General features: G+C 40.2%; 1 protein-coding gene across 2 annotated transcripts in view; it reads left to right on the forward strand.

Annotated features, from left to right (window-relative positions):
* Window positions 1–14,637, forward strand: part of KCTD12 (potassium channel tetramerization domain containing 12) — a 40,572-nt gene extending 25,935 nt beyond the window's left edge. The window contains exon 3 of one of the 2 annotated variants that reach the window (XM_080659150.1): window positions 1,118–2,216. In XM_080659150.1, coding sequence (XP_080515276.1) covers window positions 1,118–1,146 — 29 coding nt within the window. In that variant the 3' untranslated portion in view covers window positions 1,147–2,216. Of the gene's footprint in view, window positions 1–1,117; window positions 2,217–14,532 lie in introns of those variants that run through there. The other variant, XM_080659152.1, reaches the window with a different exon arrangement.
* Window positions 14,638–21,382: the final 6,745 nt, after the last annotated feature.

Consider the following 21,382-nt stretch of genomic DNA (forward strand, 5'->3'; position numbering starts at 1 on the left):
GCCATGGGTAGAGAAATCTATACTTAAATCTTAATTTTCTTTGTGAGCAGGTACCTAGGAGTTTATAGTTTTCATATGCTCTCTCTTTTTCTTCCATAATTTATTCCAGGCCACTGTGGTAGATACTGATTGAAGTAAATAGGACAATGTCTTTACTATCAAGTATTGTATTACCACCCTTTTGAATTCTGAGATACAGAGCAGTTGTGACCAAGGTGTGCCTGATATCAGAATAAGAGGGGAGAGCTGTTTACTTCAGAATGGACCCTCAAACCTCTAACAAAGCTCAAGAATAAGTTAATTCCCCTATGTTGGGATATGGGTTATGCATGTATAATTTTTATTTATAAAATAAACCTTTGATAATGAAAATGCTGAAGAACAATTACGGGCTTTGCTCTGAAGGGTCAATGTGAGAATTGACTAGAGAGATGGCATATGAATTATGGATTTTCTTTTTCCAGTGAAATCTCTTTTATCACAATTCCCTGAGAAATGTTATATTGTGCATATTGAAGAGAATGAGAATTAATTTAATTACCCACCCTCCGTTGTTTATTGATTTATTTATTTTTATCCAGAAGAAAACACTGAGTTTTCTTGTACAACTAATTCAATGCAATTATCATATGACCAGTCAAAAGATGTGACAGAATAGCATGCTATGAATATTTGCTTTATGTGATCAGTGTTATGAAGTAGGTGTAAATATAATTTTGTTAAATGAAACCATGATAAAAGCATATAGAACATTTTTGTTATTTAAGATGTTCTAATGTATACAAGGAGAATGTTTTCTTTATCTAAGGCAATACATATTGACTTACCTGTCTTAATACTATATACTAAAAGTATAAGAAGAAGGATAATAAAATAATGTCATCTAAAGTTGAAATTTGCCAAGCTAAAGTGATTACACAGGTGGTTGGGTTCTGGAAAGGAAATTAAAATAAGGGAAATAGAAAAGTAGTTCCTTTGAATTTGGGATGAAATGACTTTTATGTTTGAAGAAGTAATGTGGGTGTTTGGTGTGTGTGTGGAGGGAAGGGGAGAGGCATTGGGTTGTGGGGAAGCTGAGAAATCACAGGGTTTTAAAACTCAGGCTTTAATCTTCCAGGGGTCCTTCCTGCCTTTGCTCCACACTGAGTCCTGCTGCTCATTTCTGACTTCACACAGTTTTGAGTCCTTGACATGGGCACCTCCCAGCTCCCCACTTGGTCAGGAGTCTTGGCTATCTAAGAATCCGGAGCTGAGGTTCTCATCTGATTGTCAGCCAAAGGAGGCGTGGCAGAGCGCAAAGCACAGGATTTCCACACAGAAGACCTTGTTTTGAATCCTGGCAACTAACACTTATTAAATCTGTGACCTCGGCAAGTCATTTATCTTCTTCGTACTTCAGTTTTTTCAGTCTACTCACTATAAAACGAAAATACTTCTTAGTTTTGTTTTAAGCACATATAAAATAACATATATAAGTAGCAAGGACTCTGGTGTTTTTTTGTTTTTAAAGAACACCTTCTTTGGCCAGTCATTGAAGCACCTCCTCTTGGTGGTACTGAGTGTAGGTTGCTTAGAGATATTTCACCAATATTTTATTCTTTTGAAATAATAACAAATGAGCAGAAGAATTAAGACTTTTATGTGCATATGCCTGCATAGATACCCATATACACATAATATTTTTTTGAGGAGACATCTTGTCTTTTCCTTCTCTCTTTTTTAAAAAATATATTTTTTCTTAGATTGGCTTTTACTCCCTATCTCCCCAACACACACACATTTTTTTCTCAGACTGAAGTTAGTGAGCTTATTTCAAATTTGGACATTGGCATAGGATTGCCAACAGGGGCCTCAGACAAAGTTTTGGATTTTGTTTTGGTAGAAACTTTTTGATAACCCTTCATGGGTGAGCCCCACTTCCCATGACTTCCTATTTCTACCGGGGGACAACCAGCGTATGGTGCTGCTTGTGGAATTGACCAGGCCAAGGATCTAAAAAACCCATTCCTCAAGAACATGAATTAGGTTTATGTTTCTTGGGAGGAATTTCTCTTTGTGAAGGGGAGTGGGTTGGCCCATTTGGGAAGATTCTCAGGGCTGGGGACGTTTTAGTTGTTTTCTTCCTCTGACATGCAATCTCTTCCAAGATTTGCAGGTGGAGCTGAGTATTTGCAAATGAAGGTAACAGATGTGATGTATTTGACCTGCAAAGAATTAAAAAAAAAAAAAGAAAAAAAAGAATTAGCTGCCAATTTTCAGACTCAGTAGATTTCCCACCCAAATCTAGATTTAAGTTTCTCCTGAAAAATATCTGGCAACATTCAAATAGGAAAAAAATCCATCAAGGACAAGTTAGAAGGGCAAGTGATCCGTAGTCCAGACAGTTTTCTCCCACCTGTGTGGTTGCTTAAGTTACCTGTTTGGCCCTTGAAGGCATTTGGATTTGCCATATCCACCCTACACTGAGCATCGCTTACCCACCTCTACCTCTCCTGGCCACATCTTCCCTCTTCCTGCCCTGGCACCCACCCACACATGTATGTTTTTCCAGCATAGCCCATGAGCTCAGTGCAAACAAGAACTGGTCTTTAGAGAAAGAATAGGGCTTACCATGGGAAACCAACGATATTCAAAACCACAAACCATAATTCCAGAAATGTCAGTTCTGTTTCCTGTTTCTTTTGAGATGTGAATAATCTTAGTTTTGAAGCTAAAACTATAATTAGAACATTATAGTGGTAGTAGTATTATGGAATCATTTAAAAAGCAGTGGAGATGGCAAATAAAGGTTGGAATGAAAAGGATGGAAAAAGATAAATCAGGCAAATTCTTATAAAACAAATGTGGCTGTATTAATTTATTAAAAATAGACTTTAAGGCAAAAAAGCCTTACTAGACATAAAGATACCATGTTCAATCTCTTGAATAATATAACAATTTAAAATTTGATGCTCCAGATAATACAGTTTCAAAGTAAGTAAAGCAGAATTGCTAGAACTATGAAGAAAAGTAAATAACTGTATGGCCATAGTGGGAGATTTTAACTCATCTGTCTCAGTAAGTAATATAATTAGCTAACAACAAAACCAATAAGGAGAGGGAAAATTTTGAGCAACATATTAACAAATTTGATCCAATGGTCACATATAGCACATCTAAGAATTGACGAATATATTTTTTAAAAAACAGATGCGTCATTTATAAAAATTGATACATCCCAAGCCATAATGGGAAATCTAAACAAATTTAAAATATTACCAAAGAACTTATATACTTATAGGCATAGCCCATGGACATGGGCAATAGGGTGGTGAAGACCTGGGGATGGGTGGGTAGGGGCTGGGAGGAGAAGGGATTCGGGGGGGGGGGGGATGAGAGAAATCTGTAATACTATCAATAATAAAAAAATATATAAATAAAAAATAAAATAAAAAAGGAAAAAAACTAATTATACAGAGCATGTTTTCTTTCTTTCTTTTTTAAAATATATTTTTATTGATTTCAGAGAGGACGGTAAAGGGAGAGAGAGAAATACCAATGATGAGAGAGAATTATTGATTGGCTGCCTCCTGCATGACCTCTATGAGGGATCGAGCCCACAACCTGGCATGTGCCCTTGACCACAATTGAACCCAGGACCCTTCAGTCTGCAGGCCAACACTCTATCCACTGAGCCAAATCGGCTAGAGCTTTTCTTTCTTTTTAAAAAATCTTTATTGTTGAAAGTATTACATATGTCCCTTTTTTTCCCCATTGACCTCTTATAGCCCTCCTCCAACCTTCATCCCAGGCCTTCACCACCCTATTGTCTATGTCCATGGTTTATGCATATATGCATAGTTTTTTGGTTAATCTCTTCTCACCCACCCACCTACCCACCCACCCACCCCCTCCTTCCTTCTGAGATTCATCAGTTTGTTCCATGCTTCTATGTCTCTGGATCTATTTTGTTCAACAGTTTATTTTGTTCATTAGATTCCACATATGAGTGAGATCATGTGATACTTGTCTTTCTCTGACTGGCTTGTTTCACTTAGCATAATACTCTTCTGACCACAAATTAATGAATTAGAAATCACTAACAAAAGGATCATAGAAAAAAAAAATCAATATATGTGGACATAAAGAAAAATTCTAAATAACCAATGGGTCAAAGAAGAAATCATAATAAAAATTAGAAAATATTGAGAATCACACCAAAATAATGATACTACATGTAAAAACTCATGGGGTTCAACCAAAGATGTATAGAAGGGAATTTTTAACCATAATTTTATATTTCAGAAAACTTTAAGCTAATACATTAAAAAATATAGATGAATTCCTAGAAAAATATAAATTCCCAAAACTGACTTAGAAAAAATAAAAAGCCCTTCTATAATGAACAATACCAGTTCAGAAAACTTTTACCATTAGTTTTTTTTTTTTAAATATATTTTATTGATTTTCACAGAGAGGAAGGGAGAGGGATAGAGAGCCAGAAACATCGATGAGAGAGAAACATCGATCAGCTGCCTCCTGCACACCTCCTACTGGGGATGTGCCCGCAACCAAGGTACATGCCCTTGACCGGAATCGAACCTGGGACCTTTCAGTCCACAGGCCGACGCTCTATCCACTGAACCAAACCGGTTTTGGCAAGTTTTATAAAATCTTTAAGAAACAAATATCCAATACTATGCAAACATAGAGAATAAAAAAAGAGGAAGAGTGTCTAGAATAAAAAACTTAGAATCAACATGAAAAAGAAAATCCATGGAAAATGATGCAAAAGACTTGAACATTTCACAAAAGAGATTTTTTTGGGGTATTTTTAAAAATAGCTTTATTGAGGTATAATTGATATACAAAAAACTGGACATATTTAATGTATACAAACACTACATCACTACAAACAAGGTAATAAAATATTCATTTCCTGCAAACATTTCCTCCTGCTTCCTCTTCCCCTACTTTCTTCTGTGGTAAGAGCACTGCCTGGGATCTCTCCTCTTCACAGATTTTTAAATTTATAATACCAAATTATTAAATATAGACACTATATTGTACAGTAGATCTCATGCAAAGATCCTTATCCTCAAACCCTCTCCTACCCTCGCCCCCCCATTCCCTGTCTTCTCTCTCTCTTGTCCAGGGACCACAATGGTCCTATTCATTGGCATATTCCAGAACATACAAAATAAAAACAGGATCTGGTTCATAGCTTATTTTCAGTAAATATTTATGTAAACTGTAATACATACACATAGTGGAAATCATCCAAATGGAAAATAAAAAGCACAAAGAGAAAGTGAATGGAATAATAAGAGAAGGAGGCCAAAGGTGAAACTGGAACACTGACATGCAAAGCATGCAAGAGTTCAGGAGAGGCCCAAAGGGTAGTAGGCAGGATGTAGAAGGATGTCCAGGATTGTACATCAGAACCACCTGGAATATCTTTGGTGGGAGAGAACTGAACATCTAACTAACTTAAGAGTGGCTTAAACAACAGGCTTTTATTATTTCATATACTAGCTTGGGGGTAGATAGTTCCAGGATTGATTAGTTCAGTACTTCTTCCATGTTAAGGCTCTATATTAGTTTTTGGTGATTGTCCTGGTTTTCCTCTTATCGTCACAAAGAGGCTGTCACAGTACCAACTATCAAAAACTCAGTTCAAAGACAGCAATTGTGCATATAAAGAACTTATCCTCAGGTTCCATTGGCCAGTACCAACTCCTAAAAAACTACAAAGGGGAATATTTTCTTGACTGCTTTAGGCCAACATGGTTCATCTTCTGAGGCTGGGGGAAAGGCCTGCTTTCCCTGAGCATCCTGTTGTCCCACACCTGGACACAACTGGCACTGTTACCAAGGAAGTAGGTGTGCGTGCACACGATAGAAAGTAATGCATGCTTGAGAGACAACCAAGAGTGTACCTGCCACAGAATTTAAGTGAAGAGATGCACAAGGAAGGAGTCAGTTGGGTCAATTGTAGCTGGGTGGTCATGCATATAAGGTAAGGATTAAATGTGACAATTGGGTTGGATAACAAAGTGAACATTCATGGCAGTGGTAAGAGCCATTTCTGAGGAGGAAATTAGGGGGATCAGACCAGGTTATGAGTTAAAGAGTAAATGGGAGAGGGGAGTGGAGGTAGGCAAGAAAGGCAACTCTTTCAAGCATGTTAGCCATGAGGGAAATGAGAGACAATGGAGCTGGCTTGGGCCTCTATTCTGTTCCTAGCTGGGAACCCTATGCATTTTGTTCCTCATCCAGAACTGTGTCAGCTGTGGCATTCCCTGCCTGTGTATTTCAGAACTTTTAAAATAATTTCCAGTTCTGATAATGTTAGCGTATTTCCCACTCATCTGACTATCCTAGTTACTTTGACCCTTTAAAAAATATTTTTATTGATTTTAGAGAGGAAGAGAGAGATAAAAACATCAATGATGAAAGAAAAATCATTGATTGGCTGCTTCCTGCATACCCCCTACTGGGAATCAAGCCAGAAGCAACCTGGGCATGTGCCCTCACAGGGAATCAAACCATGATCTCCTAGATCTGTGGTTGGAAAACTGTGGCTCGCGAACCACATGCGGCTTTTTGGCCCCTTGAGTATGGCTCTTCCACAAAATACCACGGCCTGGGCAAGTCTATTTTGAAGAAGTGGAGTTAGAAGAAGTTTAAGTTTAAAAAATTTGGCTCTCAAAAGAAATTTCAATCATTGTACTGTTGACATTTGGCTCTGTTGACTAATGAGTTTGCCAACTACTAGATCATAGGTTGGCACTCAACCACTGAGCCACACCGGCTGGGCTGACCCTTCTTAGTTCCAACAATTCCTTCATGAGATGTGGGAATGAGAACTATGTACAGGGTGTTAAAAAGAAATGTATACACTTTTCTTCTGATAGCTCAATTGATGTTTCTTTTCTTTTTTTTTTCCAGATTTAACCCATTGGAATTATATAAACATTAAAAGTGTGTATACATTTTTTTGAACATCCTATATATGCTTTTGTTTAATGTATAAGTGACTCTTTCCTCATTATAAAATTATATCTATTCTTCACAAAAACTACAAAAATGGAAAAGATGCAGAAGGAAAAAGAAAAAATATATATGATCTTAACCCACAGAACTAATGAGAGATAACATATTGCTATGTTTTTCTTTTAGCTTCTCCCCATTCACATATATTTATTTTATATAGCAAAATACTATACATTCTGTTTTATGACCTCCTTTCTCTTGACAAGTTGTCATCTCATAAAACATACTTTATGAACACATTCTATTTGTATGAATAGATCATTTAATATTCTTCAGTTGTTGAACATTTAAATTGCTTCCAATTTTTTATTGTGTATTTGTGTCTGACTATGACATATTATCTTGGGATAGGTTTGTTGCTGTGGGATGAATGGGTTAAAGAACTGAAAATGATTTCAAAGTTTTTGGCAGGGCATCGGTTTGGTTAAATGTATGTGCTCTGGGTTGTGCTTGGTTTCAACTCAGATTCTGGCGCTTTCTTGATGTGTGACTTTGCATAAGTAACTGACCCAAGTCTCAGTTTTCTAATCTGTAAAATGTGGATCATAATATCTACCTCACAGGGCTCTTAACAAGCTAAATAAATATTTATAAAGTGCTTTTATTACAGTGTTTAATGATAAATATGAACCTTTTCTAGAGATGGTGCATCAACTTATGACTTTCTGCAGAGTCTATTTTATTTTAATCTACTAGCTATCAAGTTTAAGATATGGGTTTTAAAAATCTACAATAAAATCTATGGCTAACGTGTTCAAAGACACTTATCTTAATGACTTCGGAATCAGTACATCTTTAGCCTTCAGGTTTTCCCCCTTAGGCCAAATATCTCAGGTTCAGGTGTAACATTGTGTAGGCCACAGAATGTTCTCTAAAATGTATTTGCTTTACCCTTCACTGGGTGTCTTTAGCTAGTACATTCTGTGTAGAATCTCTAACACTTGATTAAAGCATTTATATAAATGTGAGCAGTTCTTAAACTATTTATTCCTCAAAGGGCTTTTCCCACTTTTAACTTACTTTAGTTTCTTTTATATATTAAACCACTAGGACTAAACAAAGCTATAAGTTGGCTTTGAATAAAAATAATGCTTAGATTTGTGAAAAAAATCACTGATCCCAAATGTAACCTTTATGTCTTCTGGAATCTCTCAGAACAAAGGAAAAGCAATCTTATAAATTTGCTGAATGCTAAAGGATTTTCAATAACTAGTAAGCTGTTCCGTATCTCTGATCATGTCTGATTTTTTCACTCTGTACCCTGAGGCTCAGTTCCAGCTCATGAAAGTTTTCTAGCCCATGGATTTGCTCTAGTCAGGCAGTCATGGAGCCTGGAGTCCAACCCTCACATGATAATGTTCGTGGAGTTTGAGAGTAATCTTTGAGGGGATAGAGCCAAGTTTGTTCACCTGGCACTTTCATGTACCAGAAATAGCCCCTTCTGAATGTTTAGTTACTAAATAGACCTTAGCTGTTATTTTTAATATATAAGCTTATTTTCAATATAAGCTTATTTTATTATTTAATAAGCTTCATATATGTTTATTTTTATATATTATTTTTCAATATAAGCCTTTATGACAAAACAAAATTCAAATAATTAGAATAATTATTTATGATGTGATTTGGTTTTCAGAACTTTAATTTCTGTATCTCTGTAAAGGATTTTGCAGTGGTCTGCTGGATTTGGCTTGCACTGGCTCAATCAGAGGCAATTGCTACTTTCACACATTGGTTAAGGCCATGTTGGTAGCTTAAAATCATCCATGGTGGGGTTATTTACACCATGGTAATCAGCAAACACCACAATGAGGTTGTTCCCCCATCCATACGCCAACTCCCCTCACCCCAAGCTGGTTAGCAAACATTTACCAACAGGCCACTGCTTTTCAGATAGGCCACTGCTTTTACTAGTAAAAGCACTAGAAATTTTAACCTATCAGGCCAAAGTTTAACATATTTAAAGTAGAATAAAAGATTAGTTATCAGGTATTGCACATTCTACCAGTGGTTGTTTGTGAAATGCTACCATTTACTCAAAAATACTAGTAGTCATTTAGAACATGACAGACAAATTGAATGTGGGAAGAAAGGAAACCACAAATAGGAGCCACACATTACAGTCAATGTAGAAAAATAGACAACAGAGGTTAGAAAATAGAAAACCCAAGGGAAAAAACATCTTGAAGAATGAAGGACAGGAAGAAGACAGTGCTAAGCAAAATTGACACTAAAATTGAATTTGAGAGCTTAAAAAGGCATCAAAATGAAATAGTTTTGAAAATGGTCAACAATGCCAACTTGGTGAAGTAATGTCTTTCCAAGGTGACATTTGCTGACATGGAAAGTGGCACTAAACACAGAAGCCTCTGAAAAACAACACATTTTGCCCTTGGCATTTTGGGACACATTTAGAGAATAATATTATGGGTAGCTAACCATATATTTATTGTCCAAAGTAGGACTTTTGTGAATGGAAAAGGGGGCTGTATGAATAATTACTTCTAAGAAACAACATAAGCCAAAACCGTTGAGGCAAAGCAGGATGTATGTACATACTAATTATAGGCCACCCATTTTCCAATCCAATGGGTTAAAATAACTTGACTGATAAATATTACAATGAAATTTTTTAAATAAATATTTTAGCCTATAATCCTAGCTAATAAAAGAGTAATATGCAAATTGACCATACTCTGCCACACCCACAACCATGCCCACCAGCCAATCAGGAGTGGGTATGCAAATTAACCCAACCAAGATGGCTGCAGCCATGGAGTGAGCAGGAGGCTTAGGTTTCCCCAGCAATGGAGGAAGCCAAGCTTCCCTGCACACTCTGGTGGGCCCTAGACTCCACTCAAGGCTACAAAGTTTCAATTATAGAAGATAAATAGATCCTAACAAGAATGGCTGCAGCCACAGAGTGAGCAGGAGGCTTGGGTTTCCCTGGCAATGGAGAAAGCCAAGCTTTCCACCCACCCTGGCCTTTGCTCAAGGCTACAAAGTTTCAATTATAGAAGATAAATAAATCCCAGATACCAGGGCCTCTGTTTGGGTCACTGGGGGGCGTGGCCAGCCTGAAAACCACCACAAACCCCTTGCCCAGGCCACCCCATGCCCCAAGGGTACCCCCACCCTGATCCAGGACACCCTTCAGGGCAAACCAGTTGGCCCCCACCCGTGCACCAGGCCTCTATACTATCTAATAAAAGAGTAATATGCAAACTGACCATCACTCCAACACACAAGATGGCTGCCCCCATGTGGACACAAGATGGCCACCACAAGATGGCCAGCAGGAGACGGCAGTTGGGGGTGACCAGCCCGGCAAAGAAGGGAAGTTGGGGGCGACTGGGCCTGCAGGGAAGGGCAGTTTGGGGGGACCCAGGCCCCTATAGGGGAGGGCAGTTAGGGGCAATCAGGCTGGCAGGGAAGTGGTTAGGGGGTGATCAGGCTCGCAGGCAGAAACAGTTAGGGGCAATCAGGAAGGCAGGCAGGCAAGCAGTTTGGAGCCAGCAGTCCTGGATTGTGAGAAGGATGTCCGACTGCCCGTTTAGGCCCGACCCTACCTGGATCGGGCCTAAACGGGCAGTCGGACATCCCTCGAGGGGTCCCAGATTGGAGAGGGTGCAGGCTAGGCTGAGGGACACACCCCCCCCATGCATGAATTTCGTGCACTGGGCCTCTAGTTATATATAATTAGGTGTTTTCCCCTTATGAGAAGGTTAAAAAAGGAAAAGGAGGTTATTCAGAATAGTGTTGACTAAACAATAAAAAATGTGAGGACCTGGCCTCACATATCACAGCACATTCCTGTGGCCCCATCTGCCTCTTGTCCCTTCTCATGGTGGGGTCCTGAGGTAACTGTTCTTGTTATAACTGTCAATGCTGGAAATTGTAGGTCCAGAAACTCTCCAGCTTTCAGTTGCTTATCAAGTCTTCTTCATTATATTGTGTCTTGTAATGTTTCTAACCTTTTTTCTTTGTCCTGCTGAAGTGGTAAAGTTTCTCACATCTCCCAATGCCTGGGTAGGAATCCTTAGTATTGTGTGAGAACATGACTGCCTTTTAAAGGAGGCTCACCAACTATCAAATTCCATGGTTTTCCTTCCTCAAAGTTGCCATCCCTCATCTTAGCTGTAACCTTTAGCTAGCTATGAAAAAAATCTTTCTCAGAGACTCATATGATTTCTCTAGAAAATCACCAATTTTGAGATTTTTGTGGTTTTTATAAGAGCCTTGATGAATTATTTACCCCACTTATGCCCCAATATCTGGACATGCCTTTCTCATGATATAATAGAGCTTGAGACTGCAAGGGTGATTTCATACTCTAGTGCTTTGACCATATTTTACAGTGTATTCATTTTACTTTCTAGGAAATGGGTCAACATCTTTAAAAATTTAGTACGTGAGACAAGGGACTCAAATGCTTTTTCCTGGAGCTCTCTTCACAAGTATATTTCTAGAAATCTTATGGTCATCCTTCTGTAAGGAACGTGGTCATAAGACTATGTTCTCATTCCTTTCGCCTGACTGTCACAGTGAGCATCCAATATACCTTTCTGTGATGATGGAAATGTCCTACATCTGTGCTGTCCAATATCATAGCCATTGGCCACATGTGGCTATTGAACATGAAATCTGGCTAATAGGACTGAGAAGTAAATTTTCAATTAATTGAATTTAACTTCATTTAAATGTAAATAGCCACGTACAGTGAACAGCGACTGATCAATGGTACAGCCTTATACCAATCCATTGGCTATAAAATCTGTCTATTCAGTGATGCCGTTGCCACAGTGATGCTATTGTCACAGTTCCATTCAGCAGCATTGCCCCAGGTAGGAATGATCTGTAAGGGCTCACATTGATCTCACTGAGATCATTGGAATCTCTCACTGCAATTTTCCACAGTATCAAGGAGCTGAATTCAGAGGCAGAAGCCAGTCTGTGGTGTAGATATACACTGCACCAGAATTTGGACTACTTCTGGCCAAACCCCTTCTCCCCCAAAGATTATAAACATTTATGAAGGGTCTTCAACCTAATGTAAGTATAAAAGAATACAGTAATCCCACTTCTAGGAATATATCCCAAGAAAACAGAAACACCCATCAGAAAGGATATATGCACCCCCATGTTCATAGCAGCACAATTTATAATAGTTAAGATTTGGAAACAGCCTAAGTGCGCATCAGCAGATGAGTGGATTAGAAAACTGTGGTACATCCACACAATGGAATACTTCGCTGCTGTAAAAAAAAAAGGAATTCTTACATTTGCAGCAGCATGGATGGAACTGGAGAGCATTATGCTAAGCGAAATAAGACAGTCAGAGAAAGATAACTATCACATGATCTCACTCATTTGTGGAATATAATGAACAACATAAACTGATGAACAAAAATAGAACCAGAGACATAGAAGCATCGAACAGACTGTTTAACCTATGAGGGAAGGTGGAGGGTGAGGGGGTAAGAGATCAAGCAAAGGACTTGTATGCATACATATGAGCATAAACAATGAGCACAGAAAGTAGGTGGGTGAAGGCATGTGCTGGGGGATGGGAGAGGCCAGGGAGATGACAATGGGGGGAAAAAGGAGACTCATGTAATATTTTAAACAATAAAGAATTTAAATATAAAAAAATAAAAGAAGAGGGCTCAAGACAGTACTATGAACACTGAATACTATGTTTATACTATTCATAACAATACCATGAATAACTGTCATCATCTCTGACTCAGTTCCTCTCATTATTGTAACCATTAGAGCTTCCAAGTCTTCTCTGTCCCTGATAGTGACAGAGTACAGGTCAGAAGTGGTTCATGTTGTAGCCATTGATGGTGCCAATTGCTCCTTCCACAAGGGTGGGCAAGAGAGTGCCTACTCTAATCATCCCTCTCTGCTCGCTTTTCTGCCAATGTACTTTTTTTCTCTCCTAGACATCTCATTATGTACTCACATCTCCTTACAGAGGAAACATTGTTATTGTTCCCCATGAGAAGCATTCTTAGATGATCATGCTAGGCACGACATGATTCTTATCTCCGGTTTTGGCTCATTGTTCCAGAGATGGGCACCTGTCCTAAAGACAGCCAATTCATAGGTTATGCAGGGGCCTATACCATGATCTGGCCTCCAAAGATAAGCTGTGTGTGCCATCTAAATTCTGTCTGTCAGGTATGTGATCTGTGAATTATAATGATAGAGGAGAGGTCAGCTGAGGGAGCAGAAACTGAAAGATTGCTTAAAAGAAAGCCATGGAGTAGTTAGTTTTGGCACCATGAGGATCATGACAAACCAAAGTCATGAGGAAGAAGGAATGATGAGGACGAGGGACAGGCAGAAACTATGAGTCAACAGAATATACAAGGCAGGACAAATAAACAGATTAGCAGTCCATCTCTAGCTACTGAATGGTAAGTAATTAAAATATATAATAATACACTTATCTCTCTCTATATATATAAAAGCCTAAGCGACAGAATGACTGAATGACTGAACGACCGAACTACCGAGTGACCACTTGACCAACCGCTATGACGCACACTGACCACCAGGGGGCATAAACTCAATGCAGGAGCTGCCCCCTGGTGGTCAGTGTACTCCCACAGCAGGAGTGCTGCTCAACTGACTGACCTGACCAGTCGGGTGGCAGTCACTCATTGCCTTAGTAGTCCTGCAAGTCCAATCTCCAGAGAATGGGCCAGGCACCAACAGACCAGCGCTGCCGGCACAATTCCAACAGCACTGCCGGCCTCCTAGAAGTTGGCCTCTGGCACCGCAGCTGCTTACCCTCCCTAGACGCTCCACCAGTAAGAAATGATATAAAAGCAGCTGCCAGGTGGCTCCCGACAACCAGCACGAGCATCAGTGGGATGAATATGGATACTGGGCTGGCAAGGGCGTCCCACCACCCACCTGGAAGGCTGATTGCATCCCAGCCCCCCCACACCCTCCTCAGGATGGGCGCCAGACGCAGGGCTCATGGCTGGTAAGCCCTGCTATGGCAGCATGAGCCTCTCCCGATCAGGACTAACTTGGTGTGAGCCCGCGGCAGGCACAGCAGGACCAGGATGAGCGGGAAAGGCAGGCAGGAGTGGCAGGCAGTGTTGGACTGCCAGTTTCAGCCCAATCCCTGAAGGCCACGCCAAGGGACCCCAACCGTGCACGAATTCATGCACCGGGCCTCTAGTTAAATATAATAATTACATAAGATTGAATACAATATCGTATATAATAATGCATTAAATGTATTTTAAAGATAATGAAAATAAAATATAAATATTCACAATATAAAATTAGACCTACTGTAATAATAGATGAGAGTGGAAGGCACAATGAGGTGGGGCTGTGGTTTGTTGTTGCCTTTAGAAACCAAAATACTGATATCACAGGTCTCACCTCATATAATAATTCTTGTTCTTTCAAATAATTTTCTTTTGATGATGATATTTTAAATGACTGTTCCCCTTTTCACTTTCTGCACAGATAATCAAGAAGTGTCCAACTGTGAACTAGGTAAGCAGAAGAGGAACCTGAGGACGTTATTGAAACTGAGGCCCAAGCAATGGAATGTTGCAATCGACCGTGGGGAACAGCTGTCACAAACAGCTCCTTCTGGCAGCCAGCAATTAGGAAAGAGGCATCTTGGAGTTCAGTGTGAACACAACAATGGGCCATCTGGAGGCCAAAAGGCAACGCGGTGACTCATGATGAATATTGCAAGAAGCAGTGTGTGCACCACACGTGTGTGAACACATATGTCAGTGTTAGGAATTTTTCAGGTCATGAATGTTTTTAATTTAAAGGAGTGTTAACTTGAAATAGTGATGTGGTGCTATTGGCCTAAATAATATTAGAAAGCTTTGATCTTGTAATTATATATTTTAAACTTTAGAAGGAACTGAATTATTAGGTTTAATTCAATGCACTGCTTAAAGGCAAAAATATATAAGATTTCCCCCCACATCCCAATAGTCTAGCACACGTGACATCAACAGGTACACACTATCAGAATGTATAACCATAACTTACTTCCCCTAACTGTAATCTTATAGTAAAGAATAGTCCACAGGTTTACAATGGAGTCAAAATTCTTCACAAATTGATATTTTTAAGACTCTAAGCTTGGAGCTACTATTGACAATTTATTAATGAATTCTTCAGTTTTTCTGAGCCATAATTTCTTCATCAGAAAAATGGGAACCAAAGTAGTTGGTCTTTCCAATTCATAAAATATTGTATTTATCAGAGGAGTTCATAAAAAATTACTTTGAAAAGTGTAACACCTCATCCTATATAATTAAAGCCTAAAATGCAAATTGACCAATCGGTGGAATGACCTGCGGAACGACCGTTCGCTATGATGTGCATTGACCACCAGGAGGCAGATGCTTACCACAGGAGCTTCCTCCAGCCTGCAGGCCCTAGGCCAGCTAAGGCAGATGCCAGTGGGGTCCCCTGATTGCCCCGCCAGTCACCCCATAGATCGGCCCCGATCACTGGCCAGGCCTAGGGACCCTACCCATGTGTGAATTTTGTGCACCAGGCCTCTAGTACATATATAAGAAGTAGAGCAAGATTTCATTCATTCATTTATTAAATCTACTGAGTATATTACATTGCTCCCATATGTATAATTATATTATACTAGGGGCCCAGTGCATGAATTCGTGCACCTTGAAATGAACTGTGGGCCACGAGGCACTGTGGGCACAGGGATGGGTCTCGGCCCATCCTCCACGCCCCTGCCTGGCCCCTCCTGTCGTGGCCCCTGGTTCCCTGTCTGCTGGCAGCCCCATTTCCGCCGCCACCACTTCCATGCGCTGATGGCACCAGCCCTGCTCGCATCGGCTGATGGCGCAGAGCAATTGAAGCCGGCACCAGCAATGGGTGTGAGCGGGCTGTCAGTGGGTACATGTAGCAGCTGCTGTCCTGATCGCCTGTCAGGAGCAGGGGAGGTGGAGAAACCCTCAGGGGCAGTTGGGGCTGTCAGCCGCCACTTGCACCCGCTGATGGTGCTGAGTGATAGGGACCAGCACTGGGAGTTGGCAGTGGGTGCGAGTGGAGCTGGTGCTGGCAGCAGGTGCAAGTGCCGGGCAGGACCAAGGTGCATGGGAGCAAAGAATCTTCAGTAACCACCAGAAGCTTGCCCCGATGACAGTGACTGGCGCCCCACCTTGGTCTGGTGCCCCACTCACCTGCTCTACCATCCCGCCATGGCTGCCGCCTGCCATGTTCCGCACATCATAGCAACCTGTGGTCAGCGCACGTCATAGCAACCGGTTGTTCGGTTGTTCTGCCGTTCAGTCTATTTGCATATTAGGGTTTTATATATACAGATTCTATAGACTATGCTAATTTCTAGGGTCACATTGATGAAAAAGACAGGTTCCTGTTTGTGTGGTCTCTTTACAAAATCAAATGGAAAATTCTTGTGAGTTTCTATGTTATAGGTAGGTGTAGAATGGAAGGTAATCATACATTTCAGGACTATGTCATAGGATGGCTGTGAGAACCAAATGTGATAACTATTATAAACAAACAGGACCCTATTATCCTATCTAATAAAAGAGTAATATGCAAATTGACCATCAACTTGTGGGCAGTTAGGGGTGACCAGGCCAGCAGAGGAGGGAAGTTGGGGGTGACCAGGACAGCAGAGGAGGGAAGTTGGGGGTGACCAGGACAGCAGAGCAGGGCAGTTGGGGTGAACCAGGCCAGCAAGGGAGGGCAGTTGGGGGGGACCAGGCCTGCAGGGGAGGGCAGTTGTGGGGGACCCAGGCCTGCAGAGGAGGGCAGTTGGGGGAGACCAGGCCAGCAGGGGAGGGCTATTGGGGGGAGGACCAGGCCTGCAGGGGAAGGCAGTTGGGGGGGACCAGTCCTGCAGGGGAGGGCAGTTGGGGGGGGCAGGCCTGCAGGGGAGGGCAGTTAGGGGGGACCGGGCCAGCAGGGGAGGGCAGTTAGGGGAGACTGGGCCAGCAGGAGAGGGCAGTTGGGGGTGACCAGGCCTGCAGGGGAGGACAGTTAGGGGCGACCAGTTAGGGGTGACCAGACTGGCAAGGGAGGGCAGTTAGGGGGGACCAGGCTAGCAGGGGAGGATAGTTAGGGGCAATTGGGTCAGGCGGGGAGCAGTTAGGCCTGGATCAGGCTGGCAGGGGTGTGGTTAGGGGGTGATAAGGCTGTCAGGCAGAAGCGGTTAGGGACAATCAGGCAGAGGCAGGTGAGTGGGTGGGAGCCAGCAGTCCTAGATTGTGAGAGGGATGTCCAACCACCCGTTTAGGCCCGATCCCACCGGAATCGGGCCTAAACGGGTGGTTGGACATCCCTCAAGGGGTCTCAGATTGGAGAGGGTGCAGGCTGGGCTGAGGGAAACCCTGCCCCCCATACACAAATTTCGTGCACTGGGCCTCTAGTGAAATATAAAGTGAGGAGAGAAAAGAAGTTGGAAGAAGGTTGAATATTGGAAATATCCCCAAACTAAGGATAGGTATAAAGAAAAAAATAAAAGAGAGAAGAGTAGAAAGTTAACAAAGACAGAGGTTGAAAAATGAGAGAAATATGAACAAATTGTCTGAAAATATATTTTCAGAATTTACTTAGTTCTATATGTTAAATTCATAGGTCTTATTCCAGTAATATTTCCTTCAAAAATTGGGTGAAAAGTACATTTTTAAAAAAAGAAAATAAATCTCTTTGACTTTTACATTCAAATCCTAAATTAGTTTGCTTCTACCTTAAAGAAATACAGGTTAGTTCTACAAAAATGTCTGCATTTGTCCTTTATCCTGAGCCTGTCTATTCAGCAACTGCACTCAAAAAGATCTTTGCTCTGGAGTTGGAGAAGGACAAAACGCTGTTGTAGAAGACGTATTTAACCCCGTTGCCCATAGATTTCTACTTTGTCCGTGGGAGCACACATTCTGGCTAAGATTAACACCAAAGCTTCACATTTCTAAAGAATAAGTCTTGCTGGCCTATGTACATCATGTTTCATTGGTTTTATTTAAGGAAGTCAGACAAGATTGAAATGCTTTGTTGATGTAAGAACAAAGGTAAGCTAGGGAATCTGGAAAATAGGGAGCAGTATATTTTCAAAGTGAATGTACCTTTCTCCTCAATCTTTATGATTCTGCTAGTCACATTCTGGTTGAAAATCTAATCTTGTTCCAAGACTAACGGTATAAATTGATACTCTTTTGATAACACAGAAGATGTTTAAAGGCAAAACTATTTGATTATTTTTACTCTGACATATAGAGAAACTGTCATTGTAATCAAATCGAATTAGTATGACTGTATTTGAAACTTTCATAAAAGTAAAATACTTGTTTGTGAACAGTAGTTTTTGCTGGTATTATCTGGTCATCTCTATTCTTTGCTCTCTAGCATTTTTGCTAATGCTCTGAGATTTAAACTCTAATCATTACCTACTTGATTCACTCATGAATCGCAAAATATTTTGCTGAAGTAAAACACTTGATATTTAGGGCAAGTTTTAATAATTTTTCTTCTTTTGGAGTGACTAATTTTAAAGGGAAAAATTCTGAGTTATATTCACACTTTCCATGCATGCATTATTTTGTGACAAATTTTCCTCTGAGTATGAATAATTTATTTCTGGAACAAAAATTTGGAGGAACAGAGGTGTCAGGGCCAAAGCATCTACAAGTGGATTTTCTACAAGGGGAACAGCTTATCTTAAATTTATGCTGCAATCAAGAATATAGGTAGATAAAACCTTCTTATATTGTCACTGCAGGGAGGAAAGGGACAAATGAATACTTATTGCTTCATATCTCTTCTTATATATCTTGCCAGAAAAAGATTTTTTTGGTCAAAGCATCTTTGCTAAATTTATCTCCAGAGGGATCCTGGTGTTCAATAGAATCTTCTGGTGTTCCAGAAAGAAAAATTACTCAGTGTGATGATATGTTTTATTTCCTTTCAAATAATTCCAGGAATAGGTCATAAAAAATTTGGTCAGCAAGTGTTCCAGACCAAATCTTGGGGATTAAGTTGCCAAATTAAGACAGAGAGGTTACAGACTTCTTTTCTGTGATGGTTTAACTGTTACTGTGTCAAGGTGAAAAGTAGCTTTATGTTTATTTCAGAGAATAAAACATGGAATAAATGCAGTTTTGCTTATGCTCAGCTTTCTTGTTTTAAAGTGAGAGGATAATCTTTTGTGAAAATATTTTTAAAAATTGAGATGAAGCTCTAACCGGTTTGGCTCAGTGGATAGAGCGTCGGCCTGCGGACTGAAGGGTTCCAGGTTCAATTCTGGTCAAGGGGATGTACCTTGGTTGCGGGCATATCCCCAGTAGGGGGTGTGCTGGAGGCCGCTGATCTATGTTTCTCCCTCATTGATGTTGCTAACTCTCTATCCCTCTCCCTTCCCCTCTGTAAAAATCAATAAAATATATTTTAAAAAATTGAGATGAAGCAAAGAAAAAATAGAAAAACTCATGGATACAGACAACAGTATGATGATTGTCAGAGGGAAGTGGAAGTGGAGGGAGGTAGAATAAGGTAAAGGGGGGATAAATGGTGATGGAAGGAGACTTGACTTGGGGTAGTAAACACACAATACAATACACAGATAATGTATTGTAGAATTGTATACCTGAAACCTGTGTAATTGTATTAACCAACTTCAACCCAATAAATTCAATTAAAATAAAATAATATAGTAATTGCATTGAAAGAAAAAAAAACACACATTAAATTAACTCCTGAGATGTGTATGTGCGGTGAAAAGGTATGATTCATTTTTTTCTGCAGCACACACATTAACTCTTTATTTTGTTCTGCAAATATATATATATATATATATATATATATATATATATATATATACACACACACACACACACACACACACACACACTTGGTCTTTTTTTTGCCCATTTTTTCCCTCCTCAATTTTTGAAGCTAATAAAAAAGTTCCTATTCTCCCCTCAAAATTTCAGTGTGAGGAAAATATTGGCATACTTACATGCTACCCAGAAATAAACTGATTGATCGGTAGTATCTGTGTTTCTTTGGGACTTAGAAAAATAAAACAAAAACTTCTTTGTGTGTGTACATTCTTTTTTTCTTGTTATTTTGCATAATTTATTAGTTGTAATTTTAAAACTGAAACTCATTTCAAACCTCAATATCAAAAATTGACTCACCTGTTAAGGTTTATGAGCCCTTAACAATTAAATTATTATTCATTTTAAGAGTTTTTGTAGTTAGAATTAAATGTCTCCATCTCTATGTACAAAATATGAAAGCAGGGTGAATAAAAATTGTTTCTCAAGTTAAAAAGAATAATAAGCCCAACCATAAGTTTAACAGAGGAACCTGCATAGTAAGATAAGTATTAAAAAAGTTTTTCTGCCAGGAATTCTGGTTCTACCAGAACTGGGATGAAGATCCTTGCTCTCCATGGTAAGTTGGTGGGGTGATACTATTGTAATAATCTGGTTATTATTATTATTATTATTATTACTATATTTTTATTGATTTCAGAGAGGAAGGGAGAGGGAGAGAGAGATAGAAACATCAATGATGAGAGCGAATCATTGATTGGCTGCCTTATGCATGCCCCACACTGGGGATTGAGCCCACAACCCTGGCATGTGCCCTGACTGGGAATCAAACCATGACCTCCTGGATCATAGGTCAACACTCAACCACTGAGCCACGCCGGCCGGGCGTAATCTGTTTACTATTTAACAGGAAAGGAGTAAAGGGAAGACTAGATAATACAGGCATGACATTTATACAGCCTTGCTAATTTAACACTCTCCAAGCCTGTTCCCTGCAAATCGCTGGGGGAAGAAATCGGACAACAGATGCATGCTCAGTAAGGTCTGAGTGACTTGGGAGGGTGCTTACCTGTTTGTCAATCACACCTGGGAACAGGGAATTGGCCAGAATAGGCTTGGCCACTGCAAGAGCGTGAAACCCTAATATTTAAATTTCTGAACAAAGGGAGTTCCCTCACTTGGCTCTTGGTCCTCTTGGGACTCCTGTTGCAGGGGGAACACCCCTCCACTTTTGCCCACAAGGCCCCTGGGCCATGTGGACTCCACACAATGGACTAATGGACTTTAATTAACTGGATGCTGGACTGGATCCAGTTGAAACATGGAATGGAAGCTCTGGATACTGGCCTTTCTTTTCCAAGACTGGGTGAAAGTCCATGGGACTTTGCAACCTGAGGGATATAACTCCATGCCGATAAAATCCATTCATTCTCCTGTGTGAATTTTAGAATATTCTTTTTTTCAGATATCACAAGAGCCACCCCATGCCCACTTGTGTCGGGGAAATTGGACCCCTAATT

This window comes from Plecotus auritus, assembly GCF_963455305.1.
Source record: "Plecotus auritus genome assembly, chromosome: 3".
In the NCBI taxonomy this organism is placed as follows: domain Eukaryota; kingdom Metazoa; phylum Chordata; class Mammalia; order Chiroptera; family Vespertilionidae; genus Plecotus; species Plecotus auritus.